Raw genomic sequence first — 19008 nt, forward strand, 5'->3', positions numbered from 1 at the left:
GCCCCTGGTTTCCTCCTTGACAAACCAAAGGCATTGGCTTAGCAGGATTTTTAAAGTTTCTGTACCTTAAACGTTCTAATTCTGAAGCTTGCATTCAAAGAAATGACCAACTCTGTTACTCATTTGGGGAGTTTCAAGATCACTGTACCATCGCTCCGGGAGCTGGAGATGGGGGCCTGCCGTTGAAGACAGGATGAAAAGAGGTTTGAGGTGCAGGAGTAAGCTGTGGCAGCTGGGACTCCTGCTTCCTCATGATTCACATTTGGTGCTTGGGCTCAACATGCAAGATTCTCAACCTTGCTCGCTTATAAAAATTCCAATACCTAGACCATGCCTCAAACCAATTCAGAATTTCTACAGGTGGGCTCTGGGAATCAGGATTTTTAAAGTTCTCTGGTGTGTAGCCAGGATTGAGAATCAACAGTCCTAGATTTTTTTTTTTAACATTTATTTTTTGGCTACACTGGATCTTACTTGTGGAGTGTGAGCTCGGTAGTTCAGGCATGCGGGCTTAGTTGCCCTGTGGCATGTGGGATCTAGTTCCCTGACCAGGGATCAAACCCACACACCCTGCATTGGAAGGCAGATTCCTAACCACTGAACCACCAGGGAAACCCCAGCTCTAGAGCTTAAGTAAAGCTGTGGTTCAGTGTTTCGGGCATCTCTTCTTGGGGAAAAGTGATAGTGGTTGGTTTAAAAAGAAAAAGCGCATGTACACAGAAAAAAGTTCTAGAAGCATGTTGATTGGGTAATCACAGCTGCCGATGGTGGATAGTTGCCCTGAGGTTTGGAGCCTCAGTTTTCTCCTATCTCTGGGTCAGTGGTTTCTCAAACATCTCTGAAGGAGTGGAACCATCTGTAGTTGGTTATTTCTGCTTGGGAAACTCAGAGTACTAAGGTGGGGCGGAGGGTGGTGGCAAGGGCAGAGGCGGAGCAGGAATGGATTAAACATACTATTACACACACCCACACTTCTGTCGTGAAGCTAAGTCAGAGGCCTCAGCCAATGCTGGCATACCTTAGTGTTACCTTGGCAGTGCCCTGGTGGGTGCTAGGGGCTGTGAGAGTATGTCCTGTGGTGGTCCCTGTGCCTTGGTGAGTGTTCTTTCCCTTTAGCTGCGGCATAAAACACTCCTGTTTATGCCCAGTCATTCATAGTTCCTTGCGGGGACTCCATCTCTACTGCCGAAGGAATCCGAGGGGCTGTCCAGGTCAGACTTTAATGGGAAAGCACAGCTCAGTTCTAATATTTTTTCAGGCAGAGAAGAGGGCATTTTGTGATGGTGGTGGGATTGCAAAGGTGATGACTTATTGGGTGTGAAATGAGCTTCAGGAGGGAGGAGACCTGGTCAGTACTGATGCACCCCAAAGGGTCTTGCAAATAGGGGAGTGGGGTTCAAGAGCTTTTTCAGTGACAGGGTTTGAGTTGTGGGTGTAGACACAGATGCCAGATGGAGGTTGCTGTTTCTCAGGCAAGAATCCATCAGTCACTTAATATTTATGGAGCAAGGTGCTCAGAGAAATGGCAAATATGGCCACTGCCCTCAGACAGCTTACCATCTGACTTGGGGTTTGATTGCACAAGTGTGGGATAGTATTGGGTGGGCCAAAATGTTCATTGAGGTTTTTCCATAGTATCTTACAGGGGAACTTGAAGGAACATTTGGGCAACCAATCTGAAGGCCTTCTGTGTTTCAAGAACATGGTGAGGACGCAGAGGTTCAGAGGGAGGGGCAGTGGAGGTGCGGTAGGGCAGATCAGGTCCAGTCAAGGATGTGAGCTAGCGAAAAGGAAACTCCTGGGCCTGTCCCCCTGCTTCTAACATGTTGATTGTCTTTGGGGAGCAGCCCCGAGGGGCACCCCCTTGCTAGTAAGAAGGACTGTATGCTCTTGCCCCCCTCAAAATTCTCTGCTTTCAGGAGTCAATTTTCCTTTAGCTTTTTCCTTCTCCTGCAAGAGAGGGGTGGTCTTTGCCAGCCCCCTGCTTTGATGATTACCATCTGCCCACCTTGATTTCCTGCCTAGTTTCAGCTGGAACTCCTTTCCTTTCTATCCCAGAAATACCATGTAAGATGATTGTTCTTGGTTCCAGTAGCCACCTGGCACCCTCTCAGCAGTGGCTGCATTTCAGGTATGGATGGGAATGATTATCTGTGCATCAGCAAACTCAAGTTTGTCCTGCGAGTGAGTTGTATGATCATTGGTAAATACAGGACTGGCTTTGTTAGGCCCTGACTGGGGCCAAGGCTATTATTTCTCTGTGGGTAATTATTTCAGGCTTCACGGTTATGAACTGAGCATAATCGAGGGCAGATAAGAAAGCCATATATAGAGCAAAGTACATATTTCTTAAGGTGGGTGGCAGAGGCTTTATATATATGTGTGTGTGTTGGTGTATGTGTGTTTAAAAAAAGACCTATATTTTTTTTTCTGGGCAGTAGAACTTAAGTTTCCAGTAAACATCTCCTCCCTTTTTTACTTTACCTTTTAATTTGGTGTTTATGGTCTCTGTGCTTTGAAATTGTTTTGCTATGATACCAGCTCTGCTGGGAGAGGGGGTTGGGGCGGAGCAAGCCAGGCCCTTGGGAAGCCATGCTTTCCATCCGAGTTCTTAGAGTTCCTCTGGCCCAGCTGATTGACAGCTCAGCAGTGATTCCTGGAGCTCATCTAGAAGAATAAAAACAGAGACCTGGAGCTCAAGGTGGGAGTGGCTATGCGTTTATTTGTTTCTCTCCCTTTATCGCAGGAGGCTTCATGCAGTGTCATTCTGGTCCGGGGTCTGTTTTCTTTGTTGCCCCTTTGCCTGTGTGGAGTTCTGCTCGGGTGGTCAGAGGCGTCCAGTGCCCCAGTGGTGCTCAGTTGCCTCAGTCCGGTCTGACTCTTACCACCCTGTGGACTGTAACCCACCAGGCTCCTCTGTCCATGTGATTCCCCAGTCTCGAATAACGGAATGGGCTGCTAGTTCCTTCTCCAGTGGATCTTCCCGACCCAGGGGTCGAACCTGGGTCTCCTGCATTGCAGGTAGATTCTTCACCACTGAGCCATCAGGGAAGCCCCAGCCTAGAACTAATTCTCTGAGACTATGGCTTGGAGGCGGGGCACACATGAGGGTCAGCTCTTGTTAAGTGGGAACTGCTTGGTGGATCTCGTGTTCTTTGATTTACCTGTCAGCTGGGGTTAGGGCAGTGGGGCAGGCAGGGGCTGGGGAAGCCCACCAGGGAAACCCCGGGGTAGAGGCCAGGTGGAATGCATCGATGAGTGTGAGTGAGCATCCGTGCAGGAGCGGAGGGGGCAGAGCTGGGGAGAAACCCACAAGAGCAGCAGAGCTATGGGGCTGCGTGGTGGGGGCGGGCTTGAAGGAAACACACGCGGTATTTTGCTGCTTTTTCACACGTTGTAGTTGGGCACAGCTTTAGGAAGGCTGTTTCAGAACCCGCCCCACCTCCACGAACCAGGGAGCAGCTGTTCTGGGGAGGGTGGAGGGGACTGGCGCCCACCGCGGCTCACACCTGGGGTCTATCAGCACCCAGAAGCACATGGTATGGACGGGGTCGCTCAAACCTCTGTTGGGCATCCTTGTGTGAACAGAGAGAGCTCAGTGAACTGAGAAGGGCAAGCCCTTCCCCAGGGACCCTCAGCACCCGGCCCCACAGAGCTCCCAGGAGACCCCAGGAAACTCTATGACCCCCAGCACGGTCCTGAGCGTGAACAAGCCAACAACTTTCTCTCACAAGGTAGGTGTTTTTGTTTTTGTTTTCCTTGGGGAAATGGCTGCTCTTGTTTTTGTGTTTCTAAAGACACCAGATTAGAAGCCCCTGAAAGATAAGAGAAACACCCCAAAAACCCATACCCTCCTCCTTCCTGGTCAGCTCTGCCTGCCCAGCCATGCTCCCCAGCTGTTTTTTCAATGCGCTATCCTTTCTCCCGCTTTTTCCTTTCTGTGAGCTCCTTGGGTGATTCTGAAGAGCAAGAAAGGCAGCCAAGCATCCTCTAGCTGTTACCTTCATCTCCCCGTTCCTGCGGGGAGGACGGAGAGTTTGCACTTTCCCACTGTCTTCCTTCACAGCAGCCCTGGGATGGGGGGCGGCAGAGATGTGGTCTCATCCGTCTTCTAGGTGACAGGGACCATCTGAGTGTTCATGTGGCCCTTCCTCCTCTGCTTTGACAGGGTCGTTCTTTTGCTGCACCGCGTGGCCGCAAACGTCAGTGCACAGGTGTGTGTGCTCACGAGGTTTCTCAGTGCATCCCTCCAATGACAATGGACTCTCTTTCCAGCTGCTGTCACTGGGAAGGGGAGACACCACCACCAGCACATTAAAAAAAACACAACTATTTATTTATGGATGTGCTGGGTCTTCATTGCTGCACGCAGGCTTTCACTAGTTGCGGCAAGCAGGAGCTACTCGCTAGTTTCAGTACGTGGGCTTCTCGTTGCAGCGGCTTCTCTTGTTGCGGAGCATAAGCCCTAGGGTGTGCAGGCTTCAGCAGTTGTGCATGGGCTTGGTTCCCCCACAGCCTGCGGGATTTGCCCAGATGAGGGATGGAAGTGGCATCCTCCACCTTGCAAGGCAGACTCCTCACCACTGGACCACCAGGGAAGCCCCCCATGGCCTTTGATGTACTGTATTTTACAGTTTACACAGAGCTCTCATAGACCTGATCTCATTTTATCTCTGTGTCACATACCTGATTTTATTTCATCTCTGTGACAATCTGTGGAAGTCGATGCTGGTCCAGATGAACAAATGGAGGCCTGGAGATGCTGAGTGACTTGGCGCAGGGCCCCGCATCTGGTCATCAGGCCAGTGGGAAGCGGGTAGCAGCAGTGGATGGGGAAGTGAGAGTCCCGCGGGGGTGGTGGGTGGTGAAACCAACAGTTGGAGGCATTGGGTTTTGCTGTTCTTGCCTCTGAAGCCACACAGGGTCGTGGTTCCTGACCTGCCCTGTGTGGAAGCCTGGACCCACGTGTGAGGAGGAGGCACACTCAGACTGAGGAAGGGCCACCCCGAGGGAGTGGGGACAGGCTGCTTGGGTCAGACTGAGAGAGGCTGACTCTGCAGGGCATGTGCAGGAAGGCAGCACTTGAGAGTGGGGCACCTCCCCTCGGGTGGTAGGAAGACCCGGAGTCTGGAGCCTGGCAGGTTTGCTGACGGTCCCAACTTAGGCTCTTAGGATAGTCACTTTAGCACTTTGACCCGCACTTTGGGGGTACTCTGTCTGTCCTTCAGAAGCATGGGCCATCGACTGGGTCTACACAGGAGTGACTCCCCTGGTGAATTGACTTGATAGGTATCTAGTCCAGCCCCTTTCACAGATGGAAACTGAGGCTCCGAGAGGCACGGGGACTTGCCCCAGCTCACAGTGGATGAGGGGCAAAGCTGGAGATGGTGCCGAATCTCTTGATCCTGTGTGGGTGTTTTGTTTGCTTGTGCTTTGCCTGAACTTGGGGTAGCTTTTCTTGTTAGTTTACACCCTGGCCAAACAGCCCTGTCCCTGAGGAGTTACTTGCCTTATGACGTAGAGTCAACCAGCTCCCAGGGATGAAGATGTGAGGTCTCTGATGTCCGTTTCTTGGGACGAGGAGAATGGATGGGAGGCTAGGGCAGGGCAGTAAAGACTTTCTGATGCTTGCTCCACGTGAGCTGTTGTAAGCTTAGTCCTGGTTTTCCAAGTATTCTTGATGGTAAGCATGGTTCTGACGCTGAGATGTTCCACTCAGAGTTTTCAAGAGTAGATGTACATTTCTCGTAAAGCCCTTGATGCTTCTCTCTGTTGCGTTCCCCACCCCACCCCCATTTCCCTAGGGCTTTAAATCATCTTTGGCTTGGGGTTGAAAGTAACCCATTATAGCGGTGAGCCTCGTGGTCCATTCTCTGCAGTGCTGTCAGGCTAAAATATTATAAACAGACCACCAAACTGTGTTTGGTCCAAGGCCAAGAACCTCCCTCCCCACTTGAGCATTTGCTTGTCTGCCGCAGTGTTCAGCCTTGAGTTCAACGCAGGAATCCAGCATAATTTCTTATATTGTTACCATCTGGTTTTGTGGAGCCTTGCTTTTGATTTTAATTGTGCTCTTTGGGAGAGAAAAGCCCTACAAATGCTGGGAAAATAAGATACCCGCCCCCCGCCCCGTTCCCCAGGCACACACACATTGCTGCCCTTGTGTTTGGTGGATGTGGCTTGAACAGAATCCTTTTGAGTTTTAGAACATCTTCTTTCATTACTCCTGCCCTCCCAGCAGTCTCTGGACCCTGGTCTCCTCTAAAGGGATTTCTCGAATGGGTCCCAGGTTTCTGACCTGAGGTGGGAGCTGCCTCCATGGTAATGAGGGTTGAAGGTGGTTTGGGCAGTTGTCCAGTGTGACCCGCTCTGCCCCAGAGACCAGCTTTGTGATGATATGTGACCTCTTTAACAAGTGAGTCACTCACCCCCAGATAACCACCGGTACTTTCAGGGGGAACTGCTAGTATCATTGTGGCTGTGGCCATGGTTTCTCTAAGAGAAGGTGTTTTTAGAAATGAAGGTAAAGGGTTTGTTCTCCTTAGATTGTTGTCATGGACTCCTGGCTCCCCAACCTTTTCCTTATGAAAGAAAGAGCTGTTTCTCTTTTTCTTTCTTTCTTTCTTTTCCTTGTTTTCTCTTAAACCATGTGCTTAGGACCAGTTTTTAAATATTAGTCATTGATAATAAATAACTGACATTCTTACATTTTTGGAAGACAAGCTTCACCTTGTTACCTCTTTTAATTTTTCCCTACTACCTTCTAGAGTTGTCCGTCGGCATAAGCGTTTTTGTGTAGCTGTAATCAGAGTACATTAGTCAGTCTAACCAGGAAAGCAGGAACACCATCAAGTACTTACCTCAAAGGGAATTTAATATGGGCCTTCATTATGCAGGTGATAAAGAAGCCAAGAAGCCAAACGTGGGAAGGGGAGGCGACCTAGAGCTCAGTAGCAGGAAAGCTGCTTCTAGGCTGGAGGGACAAAGGGAAGATGTGTTCTGCCCAGAGCCCAAGGTCAAGGGTCACTGGTGGGCCACCTATCTAGAACAGATGCAGCTGCTTCTAGAAGTGCCCACCCAAGGCAGAAACGGGGAGAGGGGAGAAACACCCCGGCTGCTCCCTGCCTCCTGCCCTCCACCCTCCCATGAGTTGTGCTGTTGTCCAAACTCCCCAGTTGCCCCCTGTTGTTAGGGATCAGCCCTGGGGATACACAGCAGAGGACTGGAGGATGAAAAGGGATCAGAGGACACACAGCATCTGGACCAGCCTAGGGAGCCAGCCTCCTGTCCTGATTTGATGTTGTCTTAAGCATTTCCCCATGGTCTTCATAATTACACATTATCTCAAGTGGATATGCCAGAGTTAACCATTCCTCAGCTGTTCGGAGAGAGCTTAAATGCATGATAAATCAGCAGTTCTCAAAGTGTGGTCACCAGCCAGCAAGTCTCTACATCTTGTTGGGGATGAAGAGTATCAGGCTTTACCAAGCAAGACCTCCCAACTCGGAACCCCTGGGGTGTGGCCCAGAAGTCTGTTTCCTCTGAAAGATGCTGACGCACGTTAAAACTGGAGAGCCTCTGTTACAGGTGATGCTGCACCCCATTAAAGGTGGGGACAGGATACCGAGGGTACTGTTGGTCCAGGGTCTTTATCCAGAGCTGTGTGGTGTGACAGAAAAGGCCCCAGACTCCAGGGCTGTTCACCTCTAGGGTCAAGCCTTCTCTTGCCCTTAAGCTCCTGGGTGATTCATTTCTCATTTGTTCAACAGCTAAAAATATGAAATCTTATCATTGGCAGTGTTCTGAGGATTCAATAACGGGCATGATGTTTCCTATATGTTGGGTCTTCTAGAGCTTTAGGGAAGGAAATGTGGCAATAGCAGCCGGCATCTGGGCCATAGGAAGTTGGCCCTGGCCCTACTACCTGAGGGTTGTGGTCCGAAAGTCAGTGATGAGCACTGGGAGGCTGAAAGGGAGCTTTAAGGCAGTAGGAATCTTGGACTGAGAGTTCCGTATCTATAGTCAAGCTTCCCTTCCCTGCCCTTGTTATTAGAGGTGCTGCTCTGACCCTGTGATTACCACTGTTTTGTCCCTCTTTTCTTGTTCACCACTTGGTGTCATGGAAAGGAGCCTCAGGACCCCGGCTTCCTGAGCTGGCTGTGTCTTCTTGGGCATGTCACTTAACCTTTCTGAGCCGCGCTTTTCTTGTCTGTAAAGCCTCTATGCTTGCTGACCGTGGTGCAGATCAGGTGGAGTGATGGATGTGGAATCTGGCTTGAACCTTAGTGGGCCCCTTGAGTATGACACTTTAGGGTTCACATCTCCACTGGGCCCTTCGTCCGCCTTGCTATCTCCATAAGCCTCATACTCTGTTCCCAACGCAGGAGGGGCTTCCTTTAGCGAAGGCAGGCAATCTGGGTGGATCCTCATTCTAACCGTGACCTGTAGGAAGGTACCAGGCCAGGGTCTTCCGCACATTTTAGTCTTTCGGTCCTCCCAGCAGCCCTACCAAGGACTGAGACTTCCAAGAAGTAGCTGAGGCCCAGATAGCTTAAGAGGAAGGATGTAAACAAAACTGGTCCTGAGGGCACAGATGGAGGCCCACTTGGCCCCAGAGCCATCCGCAGCATTGCTGTTGCTAAGAAGGGAAAGAGGAACTGGGTAAGGGCTCCTGCTGGCTTCTGATGATGTTTCACACCCACAAGTGTTGTGGGTGCAGTTGAGGAGCCAATCAGGGCCGGTGGGGAGGCTGGCTGCCCAACAGAAACCCAGGCAGCCAGGTTCCCACTTCACTACTCCTGGCAGCACCTGTGAGAGGCCTCTTGGGCCAGTGGAAGGACCAGCCGCCGTCCTTCTGCATACTCGGACTCCTTCCGCACTGGACGGCCGAAGAAGCTGGGGCTCCGAGCAGTCGAATGGTTTGTCTGAGGGTGGGTATCTGAGCCCCGTTTGCATCCTTTCTGGTCCAGGGCTCTTTGCATGGTTCCAGGGTGTTTCCAGATCCAGGCATAGCCACCACTTGGCAGTTTTCCAGATCCTTTTCCAGCCGTTCTGTGGGGGGTCCACAGGTGGTCAGTGGGTCTATGTGAGATGACCAGCGTGGGGTGATCTGTATGTGACAGGTCCAGCGAATCAGCCTAAGGCTGGGGCAGGTCAGAAGACGCGTCCTCCTCCAACCAGCAAACATTATCCTCTTGTTTGGGTTGTAGCTAGAAGTGACATCAGGTTGGGATGTGAAGGCTCTAAGAGGGGAGCACCCACTGCTTCCGTTCATCCCACACTTGGGGGTCAGCCGGGGCTGTCTTCCCACCTGGTGATTCCCCCCGGGCAGGGTTGAGGGCATCTGCCTAGCCTCCTCCTAAGATAGACTCAGCACTAAACAATCTTACTCTTCCAGCTCTGCTCAGAATCGCTGCCCTGAGGACAAGGCTGTGCCAGGGCAGGGTGTGATAACACAGAACCGGGCCTGCTTGGGCAGGTCCTGAGGACACTAAATAACTGTGCTGGAGGCAGGACCTGAGCTTTTAACACAATGATACACATCATTTGTAATATAGCCCAGATGGTCTGAGGATCGTAATTACCTCAGGTCTGCTTCACAGGCATTTAGGGAAGCAGGTGGGCTGCACTCATCTAGGCAAGGATGCTGCCCAATACCTTTATAACAGGTGTCTCAGAGAAGCCTTTCCAGTAACTCGTTATTTAAATCTCTTTAAAAAGAGTTTATTTAAAACTCTTTAAATAAATCCTTTATTTAAAGTTGCAGGTTGCAACTGACTTGATGTTCTAGAACCTTTGGAGTCAGTCACTCTTTTTTTCTTACTTTTTCTGGACTTCAGTGCACTTGAGTTTTTACCCAGCTCTGCTACCAGTCTCGAGGAGGACATCAGGGCTGCCTAGAGGGGTGTCTGGAAAATGCTTCCACTTGTCTACTCTTCACACCCTACTCACAGAAAACTTCATTTCTGATGCTTCTGATCACTGTGTGTATGTATGTGTGTGTGTTGGGGTGCTGTATGGCGATCTCCCCACACCCAGCTAGATAGGAGCAGTTTCAGGCAATTCTGACCCTCTCTACCTGCAGGAAGCGTCAGATCCCACAGATAACAGCTCAGTCTCAGCCTCCCCCACCTCAGACAACAGTTACAAGTCCAGGTTGACACCTGTGCTTCTCACCTACCAGCTATTGATCAGAGCTTTCCCCCACACCCTCCTAGGGTTCAGTTAATTTGCTGGAGCGGCTCACAGGAAAACATCTTCTGGTTTATTGTTAGAGGGTATAACTCGAGAACAAGCGCATGGAAGAGATGCACAGGGCAAGTATGTGGGAAGGTGCTCGGAGCATCCATGCTCTGGATGCACAGCTGTCTGCTCATTTCCATGTGTTCACCAACCTGCAAGCTTTCTGAACCCAGTCCTTGTGGGTTTTTATGGAGGTTTCATTATGAAGACTTGATTGATTAAATTATTGACCATTGGTGATTGGGGTTGGGGGCAGAGTTGAGGGGCTGAGGCTGAAAGTTCTTACCTTCTAATCATAAGGTTGGTTTCCCTGGCAACAAGCCCCTCATTCATAGAGGCTTTCCATAAACTCAGGTGTTGTAGAAAGGAGCTTGTTATGAATAACTGGAAGATACCTGTTTCATCTTTATTGTTCTGAAGCTATTCCAAGAACTGGGAAGCCCATGATAGTCCTGAGTTTGAACCAGAGCTTGTTTGAGATACAGAAAGTGATGTCATTCTAAGAAACATCAACCACCAAAGAATCTCATCATATACTTTCTTACTCATGTGACTTCTCTGTGCTAGCCAATCACTTACCCTGAAAATGATGACATACAAGGAAAGATCAGGCAGCCCACGGTGCCTTTTCCCTGTGCATCAGTAAGCAGCCGGGGGGAGTGTTGGTAGAATGTGCACGTATCAAGAAGTGAAGTGAAAACAGCTGAGTTAGTTTATGCAGTGGTGCTCTTGCTCTGGTTGGTCATACGATGTGTGGTGGGTATGTATGTATGGTTAGTGGCAAAGTCCGCCTGCCAATGCAGGAGACTCAAGAGATGTGGACTGGATCCCTGGGTTGGGAAGATCCCCTGGAGGAGGAAATGGTGACCCACTCAGTGTTCTTGCCTGGAAAATTCCATGGACAGAGGAGCCTGGTGGGCTATAGTTCATGGGGGTTGCGAAGAGTCAGACACGAATGAGCATACAGCACCAAGCTACGAAATACAAATAGTGTGATTTTGATGATTTCACATACTAGTTAAGTGTTCTTTTGTTTGTATTCAAAACTTGGCATTGCACAATGTAAACATGAATGGCAAAATTCATGCCAATAATTTAAAATTGTAGTTTTTCTTGACTTAGGATGGTATTAAATAGCAAAAACAAGCCAAAACCCATTATCACAAGTCCAGAGAGAGACACTGGAAGAAAGGGGAAATATTTTACATTTAGTACCATTAATGACATTTCTTCCTGCTTTTTGCTCTGAGGTCTCTACATTTTCATTTTGCTTAGAGTCCCACAAATTATGTGGCTGACACTGGATGACTCCTGGGGCTGGGGGCCTCAGACTGATCTTATACACACAGGTCCTTTGCTAGATTCACTCTGTTCCAGGTTGTAGAACCAAGAAACAACTTATGGATAAGTGAACATTGGCACTTGTGCTAAAGATTCCAGGCTGTTCCAGGTGATGGTGGGTCTGCCGTGGATGGACCTCACAGCTGAGAATTCTCAGAAGCTACAAAGATACCCTTGTTGGAGGTGTTTTGGGAGCGTGCTGTGCATTCACTCTTGTGAATTATTAAGCATCCCAGTGCAGGGGCTTGAGCCAGCAATGGCTGAGAGAGAGGCCCCAGTTAGGATTCCACCTCTGGCTTGGTCTCCTAGGGCAAGTTGTTTCTTCCTGTGTCAGTCTCCTCATTGGACAATCCTTAGTCTCTCAGTTACAATGTAGTTGTGAAGAGTGTGAGCTACCTGGAGGCGGAATTCTTGGGTCAAATCGTGTCTCCATGTCTTAACTAGCTGCAGGACCTTGGGCAGGTTGTTCAAGCCCCCTGGACCCTCGATTTCCCCATCTGTAAAATGGTATGAAATGAACTCAGGGGAAGGAACTAAATCAGGACTGGTACATTGTGTTGAATAAATGATAGCAATGGTCATGATGGTGAAAAATAATCAATCCTTCGAGGTTCTAGGACCAAAGGAGTAGCATTTGGGACCCCAGTCTTCAAGGTCTACCTGGAGAGGGCCTGGGAGGAGGAGTGCCTGGGAAGCCTGACTCCTAAGTAGCTCTGCAGACTGTTTTAGAAGTTTATCAGAATGAGAGAAACATTGTCGTGCTTGGAGTTGGAAGATCTGGGTCCTTGTCCTTCCACCCTCTGTCATCCTGAGTCACTTGACTTTTGACAGTCCTTTCCCCACCAAGCCTCCCTTCATTCATCTGTGAAATGGGTCTGCCTGCCTTCCACAGCGTTTGAGATGACATGGGTAGATATCTTCCTTTAGCTTAGACTCGGGGTGCTGTGTGAACTCCCTGGTGAATTCTCAGTCTTGGTTGAAACGTGGCTCACTAGTATCAGGAGATGAGCATCAGCTACTTTGCGTGGGCAAAGTCCTTGATCTCTGAGATCAGAGATGGACGATGAACTGTCCCAGGAGCAGATTAAAAAAGAAGGAAGGAGGGAGGGAAAAGAAAGCAAACCAGCAGAATTTGGAATTGTCCCCTGAACCACAATGGCAGGTTTCAGGGACTTGAGAAGGGGTGCAGCCCAGCTTTGTTGGCGAGAAACGTCAGATGCTGGGACGAGAAAGGCCTCTCTTACTGGAGCAGGGTTTCTCACCAGCCCCTGCCTATTAAGCTCCGGTAGCTTGTCACTCCCGGCTAACAGCTTGGCAGCACAGAGGCGAACCACAGAGTACATTTGAGGCCCAGATCTGCTCATTTCGAGGGTGGGGCCGCATTTTTCTCCTGCCACAGCGAGCTAATTAAAGAAAACAAGCTATGGGAGCTGGGAGAGGACTGGCCACAGAGCACTTGGGGAGGGTTGCTTGGGTTGTAGAGGCCTCTACAGCCCCTGGAAGACAGGTGAAGCAGGCATCCAGGCCCCTGCGTGTCCCTAAGGGAGCTCCGAGGACCCACTGGGAGGCTGGATGTGGACAGTAAGGGGGCTTGTGTGGGATGGGAGAGTGACCTTGGTCTGTGAGGTTACCAGCTGGGAGAAGGTCAGGCTACCCATGAAGGTGGGACAGGGTTCTGAAATGCTTACAAGTGTGCACTTGTGCCCCAAAACTTGTGCCTAGAACAAGTTAGTTCTAGGACTATTAGGCAGTCATTGTGCTTCATTCCATCCCATCTCACTTCCCTAGCAGCGATTAATCTCTTTTCTCTTAATTAATTAATTTATTTTTGGCTGCACTGGGTCTTCATTGCTTTGCACAGGCCTTCTCTAGTTGTGGCGAGCGGGGTCTACGCTACTGTTTGTCATGGGATCTTTTTTTGCAGAGCATGGGCTCTAGGCATGCAGGCTTCGGTAGTTGCAGCCTACGAGCCCTAGAATGTGGGCTGAGTAGTTGTGGTGCATGGGCTTAGTTGCCCTGCAGCATGTGGAATCTTCCTGGACCAGGGATCAAACCCATTTCCTCAGCTGACAGGCAGATTCGTAGCCGCTGCACCACCCAGGAAGTCCCAGTCTGCTTTCTCTCTCTGTGAATTGCCCTCTTCTGGACAGTTCATGTGAATGGAATCATACAACATGTGGCTGGGTCTGTGAGTAACAGTAATTCACATCTCTGTGGCACTTTTGGTTCTGGTACCAGCACTAGGGAAAGTGGGGGCGACTTCTATATTCCTGAAGTGAAGTGACAGTCCAGGAGGTGGCTGTTCAAAGTTGCAGGGCTGGGAAGTAGGGTGAGGGCTCAGGGCTTCTGTCTCCAGATGCAGCACACTGATTACGAGGAGGGAAAGGCAAACATCAGTCCCACTGACTTGGAACAAACCCTGTCCTCCAGGATGAGAGCCGACTCCTAATAGCCACACGCTGTTTTATGGAGAAGGTCTATTGCCGAAACAGTGATGCTGTCAATTGAATTATGTTTCAAGCATACCAGGGAAACCATTTCAAGGAATCCTGTTGTGAGTCATTTTGAAAAATGAAGAATTACACTACGTCCCCAGCAATGTTTTATTTTGGTACATTCAAGGAGCAAGACGGCTTAGAAGAGGCCCCCGCTGTTTTGCAAGGTTGTGTTGTTGGCGCCTAAGGATGGTTTACTCCTCAGTTGCTCAGAGGAGTGGTTCACATGTCCTGGAGAACTGGGGGAAGTTGCAGCACATGGGTGCAGTGTTTTGCTTCGCTTATTCAAAGAAGTTGGGGCCTGGGTGGTGCCTCGGGAGGCATCCAGGTCAGAGATTCTCAAGCGAGCCCTGCTGTGAGAAACTTTAGCCTTCAGGAAGGCTGAAGATAATGAAGCTTCTGTTAATTGAGCATTTAGTATGTGTCTGGGACCTTATCTAGATCATCTTATTTAATTATTACTGCTAACACTGCTGAAGTTCATGAATAGTTTCCTTGGCCATTAATTCAAAACATATTCCTTTATACAATGGAATATTTTTTCAGCCAAGCAATGAAGTACATACTGCACCAGGGATGAACCTTGAAAACATTATACTGAGGGCAAGAAGCCAGACACAAAAGGCCATGTGTTGTATGATTCCATTGACATGAACTGTCCAGAATAGGTCAATTTATAGAGACTGAAAGCAGATTAATGGTTGCCAGAGGGTTGAGATGGGGTGGAATGGGGTATAGTGACTGTCTAATGGGTACAGGCTTTCCTTTAGGGGTGATCAAAATGTTCTAGAACTAAATAAAAGTGGTGGTTGCACAACATTCTGTATGAATTAAATGCCATTGGATTGTGCCCCTTAAAATGGTTAAAGTGGCAACTTTTTGGTTCTGTGCATTTTATCACAGTGTATATTTTATTTTTCTTTTAAAATTAATTCTTATTGGAGTATAGCTGCTTTACAATGTTGTGCTAGTTTGGACTGTTGTTGTTGTTCAGTTGCTCAGTCATGTCCACCTCTTTGTGACCCCATGGACTCAGCACGCCAGGCTTCCCTGTCCTTCACTATCCCCTGGAGCTTGCTCAAACTCATGTCCATTGAGTCAGTGATGCCATCCAACCATCTCATCCTCTGCTGCCTTCTCCTTTTGCCCTCAATCTTTCCCAGCATCAGTGTCTTTTCCCATGAGTCAGCTCTTCACGTCAGATGGCCAAAGTATTGGACACTGTACAGCAAAGTAAATCAGCTGGATGTCTCTATCCTCTTTTTTGGATTTCTTTCCATTTACTTCACCACAGAGCACAGAATAGGGTTCCGTGTGCTGTAGAGTAGCTTCTCATTAGTTATCCATGTTATGTATAGCGTCAACGGTGTATATATGTCAGTACTAATCTCCGAATTTATCCCAACCCACCCTTCCCCCTTTGTGTCCATATATTTGTTCTCTCTATGTCTCTATTTTTGTTTTGCAAATAAAATCATCTATACCACTTTTCTAGATTCCACATATATATACTAATATATGATATTTATTTTTCTTTTTCTGACTTACTTCACTCTGCATTACAATCTCTGGTTCTATCCACATCTCTACAAATGACCCAGTTTGGTTCCTTTTTACCACTGAGTAATATTCCATTGCATATACACAGCCCATCTTCTTCGTCCATTCCTCTTTTGATGGGCATTTAGGTTGCTTCCATGTCCTGGCCATCGTGAATACGACTGCAATGAACATTGGGGTGCAGGTGGCATTTTGAATTATGATTTTCTCTGGGTATATGTCCAGTAGATCACAATATGTATTTTAATAAGTATATTTTCCTTATGGTGGCCCTGTCACCAACTTGGGTTCAGGTATGCTGTGTTGAGTGAGAGAGAAAGGGAGGAGTCATTGGTGTGTGCATTGCGACTGAAGCAGACTTGAGGCTTTCTGAACCAGGCTTCACCTTTAGGAGAAATAAGAGACCCAGAGAGGGATACTAAGTTGCCGAAGGGCTCAGAGCTGGGGTATGGATTCTGGCCTTCTCACTCTCCGTTAGGAAAATCGCAATGGAAATGTGCTTTTTTTTTAAAAAGCTTCTTTGTGTCACTGGATAAATGCCCAGCTACAGAGGTTCGCCTCTGATCCACTTGCTGTTTTGCACGTGCCTTAGGTAATATCTGGGAAAACTGTGTCTCACGCTGGTGGAGCAGCCTCTGGACTGACTCAGCTGTCAGGAGAGCCTCAGTCAAAGACCTGGGTTGTCTAGAACAATTCCAGTTGTGCTGCTCAGTGCTGGCATTGAGCAAAAGGAACCAATTAAGTGTGAACACAAGACGTTTGCTGTTTGATAGGAGACTTACCGCGTGACATTGCTTCTTCTTTTCTTTTCTTTTTGACTGTGAACATCTGACACTACAGGAAATAAGAAACTTTCCAGTACCTAATTTGTGCTCACTCTACTTTCAAACCCTCTTGGCCGCAGCACAGGGTAAATGAAACTGTAGCTTATAGTAATATTTACGTATGGGAGTCAATGAGCTGTTTAAATGCTTGGATGTCAGAAAAGATTTCAAATTTAGCAAGCCCCCTAGCTCTCCCACCCTCTGGTTATGCAGTAGACAGGCCTGCCTACTCTCGTAGGTCAGGCTCTAGCCTCCTGTCCTGGTTGGTGGCAAGACAGCAATGAAGGTGATGCCATTTAAAAGAGACTGAGCTTTAATGAAAGTAAATATATATTTGATCCTTGGGAGAAGGTGAATCAGGTTCCAGAATCTTGACAGTTAGACTGTTAGGAAGATCCATGGACAAGGAATGACGGGACCCGAGTTTTATTAGTCAAGTGACCTTAGCAAAATGATCTAACGTTTCTAAGTTGGGGCTTCCTCCTCTTGGAACGTGAATAATATCCTAGCTTCTTCCACGTCCTGGGGTTGCTGTGAGCATCTGAGTGAGGTGATGGATGTGAAAGTGCTTCGTTAGCTGTCGAGGTGCTTACTGAAGCGCTTTATGAAGCCAGCGGGTAGAAAGACCAAAGGAATAAAGCACCAATGCAGACTGGTTTGTGTTGGGAGCTGAGGAGTAGAATTGGCTTTCACTTTCAGGGAAGCAGCACTTGGCATGCACGGTTATTTATTTCTGCCATCAGATCAGCAGGGCTCTTGAGGCCCCTGCTCTGTCAAAGGCAGTATGAGGAAAACCCAGTTCCTGCCCTCCAGGAGTCCACAGTTTAATTGTGTTTTCATGGGTCACCTGGAAGGCGAGCACTTGAGAAGGGAGTGCAGGTGACCCAATGCAGCCCCCAGGCCGCCCCCCCCCCCCACCCCAGCTGTGCTATTCAAGTCAAAGTCCTGGGGCGGGGCCGGGGGGAGGGGGGGCGGGAAATGCGTGTGTGTTTGTGTGTGTGTAAGATGAGTCAGATTTGCCCACTGTTTTTTCCCTTTTGAAACTCTTTATGCTCACACACACACAGCAGTCATCCACTTGCTCAGAAATGTGCAAAAACCACATAAAATGTGCAAAATGTGGCTCTTTTGAAAGTTTGCCCACCACCCACCTTCTCTGGAGCCAGGATGGATTTGTAAAGGTTCAGCTCTTTCCTCATACGCAGGAACTTTGTGTCTGCCCCAGCTGCCAGCTCCAGGCCCGCCCAGGCCGACTGCGGGTGGGATATAGACGGGGGCCATGTGGACGGGGGCAAGGCCCTGGGCAGATCTATTAGACAGGTGAGTTCTGACCCTGTTGGTGGTCCTGGTTGGTCTGTAGCAGGAGGTGACCTAGGACTGGGCTGGCCAGATGCCCTGCATTTCTGTAGACAGGGTACTTGGGGCCTGTTGCTTGATATTTAAAGTCCTCCAGGGACCGCCGTTTCATGGGTTGACCTTGTGTCTGTCTCTCTACCCCCACCAAGATGAGTCTCTTCGGAGCATGCCCCTGACCAGCCTGCTGTCTGCGCGCCCAGTTTACATTCCCCTCTGTTGCATTTTCCTTGACTGTCCCAGTTTGCTGTGACCATCTCCTCTTTAAATGGTCTCCTGACTCACTCCTTGTACATAATCATTATTTTCGAATGTATGAGCTGGGCCCTTCTTTGGGGTAGGTGCCCTCTCTGTGTGCCCTTCATCCTCCCAAACGTGGTTGCCACCTTCCTTTGTGCAGGGGCCATTGTCTTGGGCTCATGTTTTACACTTTGCCCACTTCCTGCCGCCCTGTGAAAGAGGAGTGGACATGCCTGGACACTTCTCCCTGTTCGACGGGGCTTCGGTCCAAGCACACAGCCTCCATGGGATTCATTTTATTATTTTTAAAATGTTATTTATTTTTATTTATTTGGTTGGGCCAGGTCTTAGTTTAGCATGTGGGATCCTTAGTTGTGACACGTGGGATCTACTTCCCTGACCAGGGATCAAACCCGTGCCCCGTGCATTGGGAGTGCAGAGTCTTAGCCCCTGGACTACCAGGGAAGTCCTGGGACTTCCTTTATAGCACACACACACACACACACACACACACACACACACAGTGTGGTTAGTGAGAGCCACCTGCCTACACTGAAGGGGACCATGGTCATCAGGAGAGAGCAAGGGATGGGAGAGTTTTTCAAAACTGTAGAGCACTATGCAGACAGGAGCTGTTAATGGCCTGTGGATGGGCTCTTAGCTGCTGTGACCTGACAAGCAAGGGCCCCAAGAGAGCTGGTATATGCCACTTCCCCGGAGTCTAGGAATACTGAGTTTCACTCACCCTCCCTGGGCTCCATGTTTCTCAGCTCCTTGACTCTTTCCAGCCCTGGCCCTGCTGGTCATGGCACTGTGTCAGGGAGGGGCAGCAGGCGCCAGCTCCCCACTCATGTTTGGTGGGAACTTGGCTGAGAGAATCAGGAGGGTTCCCTCCAACCATTAGCGCTTGTGTGTTGGCCATGTCCGCTCTGATGTCACCTTGAGGGCCCACC

At 49.1% G+C, this 19008-nt stretch overlaps 1 protein-coding gene and 1 long non-coding RNA gene across 20 annotated transcripts in view; both read left to right on the forward strand.

Moving 5' to 3' along the window:
• Positions 1-19008, forward strand: part of SMAD3 (SMAD family member 3) — a 126926-nt gene that overhangs the window by 18914 nt on the left and 89004 nt on the right. Inside the window, exons 1-4 of one of the 19 annotated variants that reach the window (XM_055536787.1) lie at positions 6-1705; positions 2059-2131; positions 2747-3021; positions 3589-3734. The exons of 5 other annotated variants lie outside the window; for them this stretch is intronic. Coding sequence is in view for 7 of the 14 variants with exons in the window: in XM_055536782.1 (XP_055392757.1) it covers positions 2073-2131 (59 nt within the window). In the remaining 7 variants the exon portion in view is untranslated. 13 more of the 19 variants (XM_055536781.1, XM_055536780.1, XM_055536786.1 and 10 more) reach the window with 13 other exon arrangements.
• The window catches only part of LOC129620940 (uncharacterized), a 48545-nt gene continuing 37133 nt past the window's right edge, over positions 7597-19008 (forward strand). The window contains exon 1 of the long non-coding RNA XR_008698935.1: positions 7597-8930. This is a non-coding gene — a long non-coding RNA (uncharacterized LOC129620940). The remainder of the gene's footprint in view (positions 8931-19008) is intronic.

Source organism: Bubalus kerabau, chromosome 10 (genome assembly GCF_029407905.1).
Source record: "Bubalus kerabau isolate K-KA32 ecotype Philippines breed swamp buffalo chromosome 10, PCC_UOA_SB_1v2, whole genome shotgun sequence".
NCBI lineage: Eukaryota > Metazoa > Chordata > Mammalia > Artiodactyla > Bovidae > Bubalus > Bubalus kerabau.